At 37.8% G+C, this 17769-nt stretch overlaps 1 protein-coding gene across 1 annotated transcript in view; it reads left to right on the top strand.

Moving 5' to 3' along the window:
* Nucleotides 1-17769, top strand: part of LOC121303628 (golgin subfamily A member 1-like) — a 45985-nt gene that overhangs the window by 2234 nt on the left and 25982 nt on the right. Inside the window, exons 2-8 of the mRNA XM_041234430.1 lie at nt 840-1070; nt 3540-3630; nt 8153-8227; nt 11788-11885; nt 13548-13580; nt 14072-14200; nt 17094-17263. Coding sequence (XP_041090364.1) covers nt 936-1070; nt 3540-3630; nt 8153-8227; nt 11788-11885; nt 13548-13580; nt 14072-14200; nt 17094-17263 — 731 coding nt within the window. The 5' untranslated portion in view covers nt 840-935. The remainder of the gene's footprint in view (nt 1-839; nt 1071-3539; nt 3631-8152; nt 8228-11787; nt 11886-13547; nt 13581-14071; nt 14201-17093; nt 17264-17769) is intronic.

Genomic DNA, 17769 nt, shown 5'->3' with positions numbered 1-17769 from the left:
ACCAGACACTGCTCTCCCATTGTTTACAACAACCAACCAGACACTGCTCTCCCATTGTTTACAACAACCAACCAGACACTGCTCTCCCATTGTTTATACAACAACCAGACACTGCTCTCCCATTGTTTACAACAACCAACCAGACACTGCTCTCCCATTGTTTACAACAACCAACCAGACACTGCTCTCCCATTGTTTATACAACAACCAACCATACACTGCTCTCCCATTGTTTTCTATGGTCAGCCGTTCTGTTCTTGCTCAATAAATGAAACGATGACACTAATTAACGACACCTGTTCTAAACCACTATGTACTGGTATAATAACCAGTTTTAAAATGTGCTGTAGTGAGAATGGCATTGTGGTTATGAGCGAGCAGCGTGCTGGCCAGGTGGAATCAGTGCTGTTCACGGCGCATTACATCCTGTTGACGGTGTCATTGTGCTCTTGTATCTTCCTGCCTTTACTTTGGATTACCTCAGACTGGGGCTGAGCCAATAGTGTAGCAGCTTACACTCTGGGTTTATACAATCATTACTTAATATCACATTTGAAAATCAAAGTAGAACATTATATTAGATTGTGATGAACTTGTACAGAAAGTACATTACATCCATATGCTATTGTAATCAAGTTATGTATTCTAAGTTGTAAAGAAAGCATATTTATTGTATCAACACATCTTCAATGTTTTCATTCATTTTTTTTTAAAGGGTTTGACTGTATGAATACAGAACAAACATAAAGATAATAGCAGTGGTTCTTCATATAGTAAGAAGTTTTTTTATAAAGATTTTTCCAAACCTGGTTTTCAATTTTATTTTCTGTAATCCTCAGTTAATCCAGTGAACTGACTGACAGGCTTCAGGCGTTGATAAGCTGAGGTGACACTGCTGCTGGACTCTTTTGAACTGGCTTAGTTTAACACTCGGAATGTTTGCGAAGCTGAAGAAGAAGATAGCGGAAGAGGCAGCGACTGTTCCCCGCTCCGGGGCAGGAGGGCGCATTCCCAGATCTGTCAGCAAGGAGTCCATCGCTTCAGTGGGAGCCGACTCTGGAGATGACTTTGTATGTATTAACGCTTGCATTGGTCGGCTGGAGGGACAAGAACCAAAGTGCACTCTATGTGAAATTACATGAATTTACTCTACATGAAATTACATGCATTTACTCCACATGAAATTACATGCATTTACTCTACATGAAATTACATGCATTTACTCTACATGAAATTACATGAATTTACTCTACATGAAATTACATGAATTTACTCTACATGAAATTACATGCATTTACTCTACATGAAATTACATGAATTTACTCTACATGAAATTACATGAATTTACTCTACATGAAATTACATGAATTTACTCTACATGAAATTACATGAATTTACTCTACATGAAATTACATGCATTTACTCTACATGAAATTACATGAATTTACTCTACATGAAATTACATGAATTTACTCAACATGAAATTACATGCATTTACTCTACATGAAATTACATGAATTTACTCTACATGAAATTACATGAATTTACTCTACATGAAATTACATGAATTTACTCTACATGAAATTACATGCATTTACTCTACATGAAATTACATGCATTTACTCTACATGAAATTACATGAATTTACTCTACATGAAATTACATGCATTTACTCTACATGAAATTACATGCATTTACTCTACATGAAATTACAATTTACTCTACATGAAATTACATGAATTTACTCTACATGAAATTACATGAATTTACTCTACATGAAATTACATGCATTTACTCTACATGAAATTACATGCATTTACTCTACATGAAATTACATGAATTTACTCTACATGAAATTACATGCATTTACTCTACATGAAATTACATGAATTTACTCTACATGAAATTACATGCATTTACTCTACATGAAATTACATGAATTTACTCTACATGAAATTACATGCATTTACTCTACATGAAATTACATGCATTTACTCTACATGAAATTACATGCATTTACTCTACATGAAATTACATGAATTTACTCTACATGAAATTACATGAATTTACTCTACATGAAATTACATGAATTTACTCTACATGAAATTACATGCATTTACTCTACATGAAATTACATGCATTTACTCTACATGAAATTACATGAATTTACTCTACATGAAATTACATGAATTTACTCTACATGAAATTACATGAATTTACTCTACATGAAATTACATGAATTTACTACATGAAATTACATGCATTTACTCTACATGAAATTACATGCATTTACTCTACATGAAATTACATGCATTTACTCTACATGAAATTACATGCATTTACTCTACATGAAATTACATGCATTTACTCTACATGAAATTACATGAATTTACTCTACATGAAATTACATGCATTTACTCTACATGAAATTACATGAATTTACTCAACATGTCATCGAAACGTTTTGTTAATGTTTTTCTTTTTTCATATTTAGACTAATTTAGGAGAAAGTACTCTGTTTTTTCTTTAAAAAAAAAAAAAAAATCTTTCTTAGCATTAGTAATGTAATTTACCAAAAAACCACACACACGGTCGAATTGGGTGCTGCTGTAGCACAGGTAATTGTGTGCTGGGAGGGAGTGAAGTTAAATGTGTTCTGTAAATGATTCCTGAGAGTGGGTTTCACACAGAATTCTATCACACTTTCTTTTAACTGCAACTTTTTTCACAGAAAAAAAGTAAATTAAATCAGTTTTACTATTAACACATTTCTCAGTTGTGATTGAGATACACAAATGACTTAACAGGTATCGCTTGAATTCTTAAAGGAGAGTAGAGAAGTCGGAAAATCAGAAGCCCTAATTATAGATTTGAAACCTATTAGGACTGTACAATAGACAACACTTTTCAAACAATGTCATTGACTTATTCTGAGTGGTAACCTTTATCAGTATTTAAAAAAAACACAGTATCAGGGGGATTCCAAACTAAATATAACAGCGAGTGCGGTGGGGAGTACAAACTGGTCATTGCGCAGGAAATAAATAAACCAGCTGATGTGTAATTTTAAATTACACATTTAAAATACGGTGTTTGTCATACAGCAGTGTTTCTCTGCATAGATCTATATGACGTGCTGATGTGATGAAGGATTTTAAAAATAGGCTTCAGAGATAGGAGTTCTTGTAGTTATTCCTTTTTGTTTTGGTGAATCTGGATAAGTTCTTAAGCTAGAAACTAAAATATATATCCCCCTCTTTACTTCAATGAAACTGAAAAAGACAATGCAACCTTACAGTAGCAGGGTGTGACTGAATTCATTGTCTTTTCAACAGCGACATTGTGTATTGTACTACTACTCCCTAGAGGTGGTGTTAGTCCTTGTTCACAAAACTTGCCTGTGATTATTTAAACAAGTGTACTGCTAGTGTTCTCAACTGCTAGCTCTCTGTCTTTAAAGAATGTTTATTCTCATCAAAGAAAAAGAACAAACTAATGCAAATCGGCTTCTGATAAAACCAATCCCTTTCTTTGTCTAGGCCTCTGATGGGAGCAGTTCCAGAGATGATTTGTCATCCCAGCTCCTCAGAAGAAATTATCAAATTAGGAAACTGGAGGCGAAATTGTCAGGTATTTATAGATACATGTAGTAGAATTGTATATTGTATCTCTGTCTACACATATTATAGGCAAGCTGCCTTTGAACTGAATTGCTAGTGAGCGCAAGCAAATGATCAGGTAAGAGGCGTGTAAGGTATGCACTTGCACTGATAAGGTGAAAGATTTAATATGGTAAACTCTGACACAATAAACTTGAATAGTTCAAAACCTATAAAATAGATCTCTGAAGTGTACTTTACTGAAAAGATTTACATTTGTATTAGTTCTACTTTAAGACATGCTGTGAATATTTGGTGCCATCCTTTGACTGGATACGGTTATCTACTGCAATGAAACATGCTTTCAGATGTACGGCTTTAACCCTTTGCGGTCCATTTATTCAGCGCCTGTCAGGCGCATCAGGTCCAATTTATTTTCGCGCTGTTTATTTTACATGCACTGTTTAAAAGTAATTTTATTCACAGTAGAACAGGTTTAAAAGGCTCTGTATGTCAACAGGACACTCAGTACTGCATCTCCAGCCCCTCCCCTCCCCTTATTCGCTGTATTTATCACATACCTCTTCATAGTCATGCATAATGATAAATCATCTCCTGATCACTTTTTTATCACCAAACTCCTCAATAATGTGACCCAAGTCATTATTTTATTACTATAACATCTCAAAAAGCTCTGCAAATGTCTGTGATATTCTTTGAAAGCAGGATGAGGAAGCAGCTATCTTGTTTGTTTATGTCCGTGTTGTGTCAGTGGTGAAGGGACTATGTGTATTGGTCAGATCCGCCCCTTTTTTTCCGGTTCCTATCGATCTCTCGGCCATTGAAAGGTTTTCTCGGCTTTCTCCGGAGACCTGTGCTTGACGTCTTTTTGATGAAGAGTTAAACGTTTTACTTTGAATAAAATTATTTTTAAAAACGTGTAAAACAAACAGAGCGTGTGAATATAAATTGAATCTGATGCGCCTGACCGGCGCTGAATAAATGGACCGCAAAGGGTTAACACACAAATGTCTTCTACAAAGCTGCTACTCATACATGATCCAAGTAGGGTTTCTTTAAAGTTTGACCAAATAAAGTTGCAACAGTAAAAAAACATGGCTGCCATGGGCCAATCACATTTCAGCATTGCTCTAGTTCATTACACATAATGAACACCGTTGAACAAAAACTTCACAGAGTGTGGAGGCATTAATGTATGCTCTATTTAAAAAAAAAAAAAAAAAAAAACAAACAAAAAAAAACAACTTAATGTTGACCTTGACCTTTGATCTCTCCTTAAGGTCAAATGCAAAACTAGCTTATACTCGTTAGAGTGTAGGTAGTCATGGTTACTGTGGTACACAGATAGGAACACTTATGAGCGCTATTCAAAAATAACATTAATCGTGACCTTTGACCTCTCCTTAAAGTCATGCTATTAATGTCAATTTTTTTTTTTTTTTTTTTTTTTTTTTTTTTTTTTTAAAACAAACACCTATGGAAAGTGATGTCTACAACTGACAATGCAACTACTGGATGGCAACCTGTCGAAATGCTTAACCTCTAGTTATTATTATTTATTTATTTTTATTTGTTAGCAACCTAGATGATGATAGTCTATCATTGGGTCTGGATTACTGAAATGACACGCCCGCACTTGTCCACATACACAGGAGAGAAGGTTCATGTTGTAAGGGGGGCTTGATTAGGGTGGTATTTAATAATTTAGCACCAGTTCTTTCAATTTTCAAAACCGTTTGCTCCCCTGTCAAGGATGCTGGGTTCAGGATCAAGGGTTTCGTGTCACCTTACACATGAGTGTGCATCAGGGCAGAAAGGCGTGAGGCTGATAGGCGGGATCACTATTGTGTAAAATGTTGACATGTGGAAAGTCATGCTAGCAAGCAGCACTGCTTAATGGCAGCGTCACAGACAACAGCAGTAGAGTCTGAATGTTTAGTAGGAGTCCGGATTGCTGGTTATTACAATTTTAAACAAATCATCACACATTCTCTGTTTGTTTATTTTCAATAGCCTACCACCAAACTCCAGCCCTCAAAAACAAAACACTTCTCCACTTTATTAGTGTTGTTGAGCACATTAGCTTGATGGCATAGCGGTATTTATCGAAGGATATAACTGAAGGAAACCAAAATATTTTAAGTAAAATGCTGAAGTAAATGCATTTTTTTAAACTCATGTTTAAATGTAACGGCTCTCAAGCATCCACTCCTCCTCTCATCCACGCTCAGTCTGAGAAGCGAAGCGTTAGTGAACTTACACAACGCCACTCCCCGTAACTACATCCCTCTTCTCTGATTGGACAGCAAAATCGAGATCCCTGCTATCATTGGTTGTTTCAAGTGTCCATTAAAAGAATTGGTGCGCATGCATACAAGTTATGTGAACCTCTAACACTTATTTGACATATTTTATTTCCTTATTTTAAGTTGAATTGGTTTATTATTCAAGTAGAACTATGGTGAAAGCAGGAATGTGAAATAAATCCCTCATCGCATTTAAGGAAGCCCTTCAGCTATTCAGATTCTCTTTGTGTTTCCTACTAAATAAGCAATGAATCTTCTAAATGTATAGAGCTTTTCTTTTTTTTTTATTTAGTAATCGCCAGTTATTTTACTATTTTCTCCCAATTTGGCATATCCAATTATTTTTAGGCTCCACTCACTGCTACCCCCCCCTCACCCTGCACTGACTCGGGAGCAGCGAAGATGAACACACGCTGTCTTCGAAGTGTGTGCTGTCAGCCGACCGCTTCTTTTCACTTTGCAGACTCACCGTGCAGCCACCTCAGAGCCACAGCGTCGGAGGACAACGCAGCTCTGGGCAGCTTACAGGCAAGCCTGCAGGTGCCCGGACAGACTACAGGGGTCGCTGGTGCGCGGTCATTCGAGGACACCGTGGCCGACTTAAAACGTCCCCCCCCACCTCCCCTGGGCGATGCTTGGCCAATTGTGTGCTGCCAACTGGTAGCTCCCATCTACGGTTGGCGATAGAATAGCCTGGTCTGGAACCAGCTAGAACTCCAGACTATAGGGCACGTCCTGCACTCCACTCGAGTGCCTTTACCAGATACGCTTCCAGAGCCCCTGTTATAGAGCTATTCTAATATCTACATTTGAGAATGGACCAGTCGAGTTCAGAGTGTATTCATTTAAATAGTCACTTCACTACATACTTGTAAATTTTACAATACTATTAAAACTCTTGACATTTCTGTTTTTTTCTTGTGAATTGTGCATATTGATTTATTAAATTCCAGTGCAGCATTTGCAGTGGAATTTAATACTGAAATTAAAAATAATAATAAAACTCAGTGTTTTTAGTGTATACATTTTTTATTTTACTTTACCTTTCATTGGAATAATGGAAATGTCTCATAGGCCTGCTGTACTGCTTAGTGTTTGTTCCTGTTATTTATTTATTGTTTGCATTTATAGAGCATTTTTTATAGAAAAGTATAAAAAGAACAGACCACAATACATGTGTATAGCATGTCACACATACAACTGCCACAGTCAGACCACTTAAATAGCAGTATACACAGAATAATACAAAAGCAGCCATTTTTTACGTTAAAACCCACGAAGATAAGAAAGCAGTTTTATAAAAGTGCTTTTTTAGTTTTGACTTGAAAACTGTAACGGTCCCAGCTTCCCTGACAAACGAAGGCAGAGCATTCCATAATTCAGGATCTCTACAAGAAAAAGCCCTCCCTCCTCCCGTGTTGCTTTTGTTGACTCTCGGAATAACCAGCAGCCCCGCATCCTGTGATCTCAGAGTGCGGTTTGGAAGATACGGGGTCAGTAACTCCTGCAAATAACTAGGTGCTAATCCATTCAGGGTCTTGTAAGTTAACAGCGATATCTTAAAATTAATTCTATACTGCACAGGGAGCCAGTGTAAAGAGGCCAAAATGGGTAATATGTTCACTTTTCCTGTTTTAGTCAGAATTCTATACCAGAAAAAAGTGCATTACAATGATCAATCTAGGTGAAACAAAGGCATGAATTAGTCTCTCAGCATCAGATAGGGAAATAATTGGTCTAAGTTTGGCTTTATTTCTTAAATGGTAAAAAGATACTTCGGTAACTTCCCTAATATGAGTCTCAAATGAGAAAACAGGATCAAAGATGAGCCCCAGCTCTTAATTTCTAGTTTAAGTTTTGATGAGAGGCTGCAAGGATCGAGCTCATGTAATCCCACATTTCCTTTTAGTTGGTTCTGTGAGTTCACTAGCATGACCCTGTTTTATCTGAATTCAGCATTAGACCGTTCGGTGATTTCCAATGCTTGTCTGTAAGGCAAGTAGCTAGTAACACCTCCATGCCATATTTTCTGTAATTGGTCCCAGATTGACCCCATGTGTTTTAACCCATTGCCACGTTAAGGGATGGCACTCACCCTGGCATGCCCTTAACTGTGATGGTTTTCGCATGTAAGAAAATCATTGCCATTTTCCACTCATGTTTGTCCTTTGTTGTCCCTTTTTTCTTTCTCTTTTCTTTTTCTTACTTCTGGAATACATCCCCAAGATTATGCTGAACAGCTCCGAATCTTGCAGAAGACGAAAGAGAAGCTTGAAATTGCATTAGAAAAACATCAAGATTGTACGTACTGGCCCTGCTTAATCTATTCTCAAGAGATTTTACTTTGCACAGCATGAATAAGTCTCACCTGAGTCTGTAGGGTTATAAAAGGAGCTCTAAGGGAGATAATATTATTATCTTTAACAGGAGTTTGATTGCACAAACATTTGGCACCTGGTGATTTACATAATATATGTAATTGAGGACTAGTAAGAGTGTCTTAAGTGTACATTAAGGCTACGGTGTTGTCCTGTCTCATAGTCTCCCTCCCCCCACAACTTTGTAACTTGCCACCTCTGCTATCTACTAGATTTGACCAGAAAACAGAAGTCCCTGTCATATATAATAGTGCACCCAGTGCTCCAGATAAGTATTTGAGTCATTGAGTCATTTACTCTTCAATTTAAACACGATGTGCGTATACTTTATTTTGTGTGTGTGTAAAATGCAGCACTACCTTGAAGTCACTAGTACTATAATAAACAGTACATACTTTAATGCTAACTTATGGGCTGTGCATTAACTAAAGCCTTGAACTACTGTACAAAAATGTGGTCTTATTTTGTCCTCCTTTAGTCCTGCCTTAATAATATTATCGCCTGAGAAGTTGCTGTCTCGAAGTTAGCCTCAGAACATTAACTGAGTCTCCTTCCTTTAGTACTGGACTGTTACTTTCCAAGTCAGTAGACACGCTTCCTAAATTTTTTTTAAAACTGTAACGATACTGCACTAATGCAAATAAACAGTAATAACGTACTCCTTATTGATCGCCTTGCTATAGCAATATAAAGCATCCTGTCTCTCCAAACACAGAATATTGTATTTATTATATAATGTAACTTAGAAAAATTTGATTGACAGATTGGTAGGTTAGGTTGAGGGTGACAAACACGCAGTCACAAACATGCATTGCAAGTGAGTGATTCAGCCATACTTTTTATTTGATTTTATTTAAAAACGTGTTGCTGGTAATTCCCAAGCAGGCTACAAGCTATCCTGTCATTTCTCTAGCTTCCGCATGCATTATATTCACATCTGACCATTGAGACCCTGGAGCCAGTGAACCTGTACTTATACAGCAGCTGTGCGTATCTTTACACATTCAGTGTAAATATCATGCACAACTCTTTATTTATTTCAGTGCGTAAATCACTGGTGTGGAGCTTATCTGGAGTGCTGACTGCACCCTTGTAAAGTACTACTCCCTCTGATTGACTGTACCTTTACCACACTGCAAATGATTAAACTTGTTCAACACTATACAGAGAGGTAGTCCCTCAACATGTACCTGCATGGACCTCGCAGAACTACATTTCCCATCATCTCCCTGCTCACATATGTAATTGGGCGCGTTAAGTAAGTGAGCCGCTCAGAGTGAGAGCGCTCAGAAAGCACACTGAGCTCATTTAAATGACTTCACGCTCTGCTCAACGAGAGCACTGAGCAACATTTAAAAATGGAGAATAATAATCCTTTGCTTGTGTGTGTTTCTGAGGTGATGGTAGATGAAATGGCCCTGTGTGAAGTTACTGTTCCCTGCTGTACCTCGCTGAGTTCGGCGCTCTGTTTGGACTGAACCTCATATCTGGTTGTGTTTAATACCGACAATAACGACAATTAATAATGAAAATTATTAATAATATTAATACTACAAGCCTAATAATAATACATTAATAACCGTAAAACAGCTCTACATTTTTTAAAATTAAATTAAATGATACAAATTCAAAAACAACAATTTTCACCATCTTATTTAGCCAATTAACACATAACTTCATAAGTCGAAGCCAGTTCATCGTTCTTGACAAACGTGTTTGTCAGTCCTGCCTGTCATCTCCACTTGTTTCCTGCAGGTGGCCATTCCGTTCGCTCACTCTGATCACTGATGAGAAATGCTCAGGAGCGCTCTGATCACTGATGAGAAATGCTCAGGAGCGCTCTGATCACTGATGAGAAATGCTCAGGAGCGCTCTGATCACTGATGAGAAATGCTCAGGAGCGCTCTGATCACTGATGAGAAATGCTCAGGAGCGCTCTGATCACTCATGAGAAATGCTCAGGAGCGCTCTGATCACTCATGAGAAATGCTCAGGAGCGCTCTGATCACTCATGAGAAATGCTCAGGAGCGCTCTGATCACTCATGAGAAATGCTCAGGAGCGCTCTGATCACTCATGAGAAATGCTCAGGAGCGCTCTGATCACTGATGAGAAATGCTCAGGAGCGCCCTGATCACTGATGAGAAATGCTCAGGAGCGCTCTGATCACTCATGAGAAATGCTCAGGAGCGCTCTGATCACTGATGAGAAATGCTCAGTAGCGCTCTGATCACTCATGAAAAATGCTCAGGAGTGCTCTGATCACTCATGAAAAATGCTCAGGAGACCTCTGATCACTCATGAGAAATGCTCAGGAGACCTCTGATCACTCATGAGAAATGCTCGGGAGACCTCTGATCACTCATGAGAAATGCTCAGGAGACCTCTGATCACTCATGAGAAATGCTCAGGAGCGCTCTGATCACTCATGAGAAATGCTCAGGAGCGCTCTGATCACTCATGAGAAATGCTCAGGAGACCTCTGATCACTCATGAGAAACGCTCAGGAGACCTCTGATCACTCATGAGAAACGCTCAGGAGACCTCTGATCACTCATGAGAAACGCTCAGGAGCGCTCTGATCACTCATGAGAAACGCTCAGGAGCGCTCTGATCACTCATGAGAAACGCTCAGGAGCGCTCTGATCACTCATGAGAAACGCTCAGGAGCGCTCTGATCACTCATGAGAAACGCTCAGGAGCGCTCTGATCACTCATGAGAAACGCTCAGGAGCGCTCTGATCACTCATGAGAAATGCTCAGGAGCGCTCTGAACGACTGAGCAGGAGCAGAACTGAGCAAGTTGTTAAGTTGATTCTTTTACTGAGCCGCTGACTTACTTAACGAGTCCACTGAGATGAATTTACCAGTGAGCAGGAGGATGATGGGGAAATGTAGTTCTGAGAGGTCCCTGCAGTTACATGGGAAGCCATCTTGAGACAGGGAATGCAATTTAAAAGTTTAAAAAAGTGGCCAAAATGTAAAAATAAACCTTAAAAACAATACACAAACCTTATGTAAACAGTTGTAGCAAAACATGAGAACATGTAACCCAATAAAATAAAAAGGTCCTTATGTATCCTTTAACTTTGATTTGTTGTGAATGAGCATCTCTCCACCAGCCCTCTTCCATGTTGGTCTGATATATTGGAGCCCCATCAATGCTACCAGCAGTGTTCCTTTCAAAGGATTTTTAAATAGTTTTATACACTAGACTATGTACAGGGTATCCCTATACACATGCATTTACATGTAACTCATCCATGTAATACACATATATAATACACATGCATTTTATATACATGTGAAGAAACATATTAGAAATGACAAGTTCACCGGCACAACAAGGGGGCATTGAAAAGGGCAATGAATTTGAATTGGAGAAATGAATTTGTTGACCTCAGGGACTACACCCTCTAATGTGTATTTGTTTGATGAGCACAACCATTGACACACTCTAAGTGTTCTTGTTTTGAATAACCAGCTTCAATGAGGAAACTGCAAGAACAGAATGAAGCATACCAGGCCAGCCGAGTAAAGATGTCTGAGGGAATGGAACGGGCGTTAGAAACAAAGGATCAGGTAATAACTGCAAGCTTGCAATGAGATGGGATCTGCAGATTGAAATCTCTCACACTCTTTAGAGCAGTGGTGTAAACCCAGGTATCTGTTAAAATTGCAATGAGATGGGATCTCTGGATTGAAATCTCTCCCACTCTTTAGAGCAGTGGTGTAAACCCTGGTATCTGTTAAAATTGCAATGAGATGGGATCTCTGGATTGAAATCTCTCACACTCTTTAGAGCAGTGGTGTAAACCCAGGTATCTGTTAAAATTGCAATGAGATGGGATCTCTGGATTGAAATCTCTCACACTCTTTAGAGCAGTGGTGTAAACCCAGGTATCTGTTAAAATTGCAATGAGATGGGATCTCTGGATTGAAATCTCTCACACTCTTTAGAGCAGTGGTGTAAACCCTGGTATCTGTTAAAATTGCAATGAGATGGGATCTCTGGATTGAAATCTCTCACACTCTTTAGAGCAGTGGTGTAAACCCTGGTATCTGTTAAAATTGCAATGAGATGGGATCTCTGGATTGAAATCTCTCACACTCTTTAGAGCAGTGGTGTAAACCCTGGTATCTGTTAAAATTGCAATGAGATGGGATCTCTGGATTGAAATCTCTCACACTCTTTAGAGCAGTGGTGTAAACCCAGGTATCTGTTAAAATTGCAATGAGATGGGATCTCTGGATTGAAATCTCTCACACTCTTTAGAGCAGTGGTGTAAACCCTTCTTGGGTCATTCTTAAATGTTTGGTTTGCTGTAATTTGAGGCCGCTGTTGCCGTCCAGCTGATCCGCCTGCTTGCAGATGCTACTGTGCCTTTAACAATAAGGATCGATTAATAGATTACACTTCTAGCAGACTAGATCAGTTGCATGTTGTTGGCTGAAAAAAAAAATCTTGAAAGCTGTGCTACTTCTTGACACAACATTTAACCATTCAGAGAGTTGAAGGGGCGGGTTTTCTGTGTTAAGCACTTGGACAGGCTAAAGTGTTAAATGACTGCTAAAAAATAACCAATTATTTTTAAAGCAAAAATAGTGACAATGAATGCAGGGTGTCAAAATAAGCCGATCGGGCAATCCACCGCCTGAGACTAGATTTGTGCCGGCTACTTTATTAAAAAAAAATAGTGATATATAGTACATAATAGCTATACGTATGCACCAAAAAAAAAGTGTATTCCTTTTGCTGTGATATCGTAACAATATGTACGAGACCCCCACCCCCCACAGGATCAGGCATGCGCCCGATAGCCAGCACAGATCTTCCCTGTCACAGGCACAAAACAACAGTAAAGGAACAAATACGGCACAAGGACCAAAGTAGAGTCAAACACAAAATTTACAAGAGCCAGGCGGAGCTGTGCCTTCTGTGGCTTTCCTTCTCTAAACACCTCTCTCAAACAGAGCATTTCTCCTTGCTTTTATACACATGGCCACTCCCCAGTTAGCATCAAAGACCTAATAGGGGAAATGGCCACACCTGCCACACCAGATGCAACCCCATCCCTGCCAGCCTTACATTCCCACACCCACTCCATTTACAGCAGCAGGGCTTCAGCCCTGCCACAAGTGTGTTGAGCCACTCTACACACTTGCACTGTTTTGTGTATTTTGTATTTTGACACTTGTCATACTTTCTCCATTTAACTCCATTTTTTCCATATCTGCTTTCAGGAATGGAAAGAAAAGTTATCAATTCTTGAACAGGTACTGTCACAAGATTTATCACCGACTTCCCATTTTACATCACTGATTCAATTGGTTTCTTTTTTCATGGCAGTGATAATACTTGACAAAGTAAGATGCTGACTTTGTATGATCGATATTATCCATGGCCAAAATCAAACAGTACGCTTTGCCTGTTATGGCTGCTATATTAAGATCATGTGACTTTTGGTTATTGGATGATTAAGATCGAATAACACATTGTTATTTGGTGAACAAATGAATTATATTGTCCTCTGGGTCAAATTTAATTGTGGTTATCATTAAAGAATAAAATAGCCTTTTATGGCAGTAATTTTACAAAACACTGTCGAAGGCTTATCAGAACCTTGACATTAACCCCTTGTTTAATTTGGTTCCCGTCTAGACATCATGGGATCTTTCCCTTAGATGCCTGCCTTTTGTTTGTATAGTTTTGTTAACTGTGTTCCACGCTGAAGTTGATTTTCTTTGCTCAATCCAAACCTTTTTAGGAGAAGAATGCTCTCGCATTAAAACTGGACGAAATGATGGAGCAAAGTTTGAATCTGTTCCAGAAGAGAGACGAGATTGACGAGCTGGAGGGCTTCCAACAGCAGGAGCTGGCGAAGGTTAAACATAGGGTAATTCACTTTATACAGTTACACTGGGAACATTGTCCAGATAATCTATTCCATCTTAACAAATACAGAGCGTTCTCAAAGTTATCGTCAAGCAGGGCCACTTAACAGGTGGGACATTGGCTGGTGGAACGCATAATAAAATTCACCTATAATCAAAGACCTATATCATAGCTTTATATATAGACCCAAGATATACATCTTTTTGTTTAAAATTGCTTATATATGGTTTTATATATATATATATATATAGATATATTATATATATATATATATATATATATATATATATATATATATATATATATCTATATATATATATATATATATATCTATCTAGATATACATATATAGATAGATATAGATATTTCTATCTTGGATAAAACCTATATGTAAACTAGTTTTTTTTTTGGATAACATTTGATCATGTTTGTATTTATACCTTGTTGTCTGGTTTCACAGACCCAGATTAGCACTAATCTTGGTTTACCTTCCCTAAATGAATGTATTGTGTGCAAACAACATCAGATTTTTAATTTCTTTTTTTTAAATTCCCAACCTGAGTACACGACACAATTACTTTCTTTAAAAAAAAAAACAAAACAAAACAAAAAAAAAACCTTTCGTCTGGCTGTTTGTGGTTGATTTTCTTCACCATATCCTAATTTAAAAACCACAACCCTAACGCTAGGACCTTTTTTAAATAAACATAATTGTATGTGTAACAATAAATATTAATGTTTAAGACATGCAGACGAAACATTGTACTGTATATGCTATTGGTTTTTTTAACTGGCAGTGGTAGGCCTATGTTTTGTCATGTCTAAACTGTAAGTTACAGCTATACTAATATTTAAATGTGAAAATGCAACCTTGTCATACTAATATTATAGATGCAGCATGTCATTAGATTACTGAAACGTTTTAATTTTGATTAAAGGTTGACAACATTTTGACATGTAAAGTCATTTAATATATAAATAAATCTCTGCGATCGCACTGAAACTACATCTGATTGACAACGATGCTAAAGGAACATAAAAAGACAAGGGTTTAAAAGAATTTCCCATATAAAGAGTCGTCGATCACACATTTTATAGTTCTTATGAAAACACAGTGGCACGAGCACACACCAACATACACAGTCTTGCAAATAAAACTGTCTGATAAAAATAAAAAGCCATGCAGTGAACCTACCTTTAATCAAACTGTTGCCCCACCTTACTTTTGCCTGCTTTTGCATTACTGCACTTGTGCCATCAACTTATTTCCCGGTCAGCTGATTTCCTACAACACTGGCATTAAGTAAAAATTAAACTTGTAATCGTCCAAGTCTTTTCTTTCCAAGAAAATGTAGACATTGTTGACGAGGGCTGCAGACAGTGTCGTCGTGGGCCACACTTTGGGAACCCCCTCTCTAAGTGATACTTAGACGACATTTCAGTGACCGACTATAGAATTGTATTTACATCGAGCATGCTTTGACTCCTAGAATTCTTAAGGCAATTCTGGACAATATAAACATTTCTCCATGTATTCTATGTAAAGCAATTACATGCAGCCTTTGTTAAGGAGCTGAGGATAACAACAGATTACCAGTTATATTTGAAGGCAGTGCAAGAGTCAGAGAAAAACCCCATTGAAGTATTAACTCTTTCTGTTCAATTGATCATCTTTGAATCAGGGTGTTAATGATGATTTAGATCAAAAGGCACATTCAAAGTTTTTTAATAGATTTATTTAGTTGAGGTACTAAATAAAAATGGGAGTCTACTCTGCAGGTTGTTACTAAAGCTACAGCTGTACCTCCTTATGGTACCAAACAAGCAAAACTGTAATACTGTCAGCAGTCACAGATACGACCTGTAACATGAAAAGGGGGCAGGACAAAGTCCTGCTTGTATGTAGTATTATTATTATTATTATTATTACGCTGTTGTTAATCACTGTTGTTATTATTATTATTATTATTATTATTATTATTATTATTATTGTTTATTGTGTTTAAGTATGACGATGACAAGCTGTAGTTATTTTTTGGATGAGCAAGTTGCCGTACGCCATGATGTATTGTTGTTGTTTTTTGTTTTTTTTTAATAAATTTAGTCATCACCAATTTTTTACCCCGGTTTTTCTCCCTAATTTGGTATGCCCAATTATTATGTGTATCCTCGGCTCACCGCTCGCAACCCCCTCGCCGACTCGGGGAACGGAGGCTGGAGCACGCGTCCTCCGAACGTGCTCCTGCCAGTCCGTCATTATACACGCTGCGGATCCACAGCGAGGCCCCCAGATCTATAGCGCCGGAGGCTGGTAAAACGTGACTGACGTGTATCTGGGTAACAGATATCCGAGTGCTGACTGTTATAATTGCTGTGATTTTATACTGAAACTACCTAAATTGCTAAAAACATGAGTTGTAATAGATTACATCTGTTATGTTTGATAATCGCAAATATGTAGAAGGGACGAGCATACACTGTGTTATTTGATGAGCAGTTTTCTGAACACTCATACAGAGATTGTCTCAACAACTTATAAAGCCTTTCCCTTTTAGAAGCTAAATATGTTATTTGTAAAGTGTGTTTCATTTAATTCCTGTATCCCTATAACTGTTATTAGTGACCCGTTATGTCACCTAATTTATGTCAGTATTCAGAGTTACTGTGTGTTCATGCTATTGACGTGATTTTTAATCAATTGTTCATTTTTAATAAATAGCAAAAAAACAAAACAAAAACACAGTCCACTTTTGTAGTGACTAGTCATTGTTAATAATTTTGATGTAATAGATTACATTCAGTTTATCTTAACTTCTAAATACTAGGGTGAAATTGCAATTAACAAAATCAGGATATTCATAACATTAACCCCAAGTCATGTTTTGTTTCTATAGCTGATAAGCAAAGAAGACCTTTTGATGCAAAGGGAAAAGGCACTGGAGAAGAATGTTTTAGATTTGAAGCAGACCAGAGAGGAACTACGGCAGAAAAGTGAGAAACTGGCAAGCATGGAAGAAAACAAACAGTGCTTTGAGAATCGGAACAGAGCGCTTCGGACAGAGAAGTACATCCTGGGGGGAATGCAGGAGTTTGTATTTGTATTGAATACATTTGTATTTATCGATTTCATATAGTGATTGTCCTTGGCATATTGTGTCCGGTAGTCAACTCTTTCTTAGAGAAAACTTTGCTTGCTTCCGTGGGTGTTCTCTTCGTGACTGCTGTATGTCTTTTTAAACCGCAAGAGTTGTCCAGGCTTGATGACAAAGTCAGCATGATTTTGGCATGATTGGAACTGAGCACAGTCTGCCCGCAGTCTCAAAGTGGAGACTGAATTGCTCTCTCACACCCGAAGAGTGTAGTTCCTCCAGGGCAGGCTGGAAGCATGTTTACAAATAAACGAAAACGAAGAGAGGACTTCATTTTTTTAACTTAAAACACTAGCACATACACTTTTCAGCAATACTAAAGTTTAGGGGAATGTACAACCAACTTCAATGTTCAATGGAACTTTTTAAATGTTTGTAATTATCCGATTTAAATAGAGCCAAATGTGAAGAATACCTCTAA

Source organism: Polyodon spathula, chromosome 34 (genome assembly GCF_017654505.1).
Source record: "Polyodon spathula isolate WHYD16114869_AA chromosome 34, ASM1765450v1, whole genome shotgun sequence".
NCBI classification, from domain to species: Eukaryota; Metazoa; Chordata; class Actinopteri; order Acipenseriformes; family Polyodontidae; genus Polyodon; species Polyodon spathula.
Note: the sequence above shows the minus strand (reverse complement) of the source record. Positions and strands in the feature narration are given on the sequence as shown.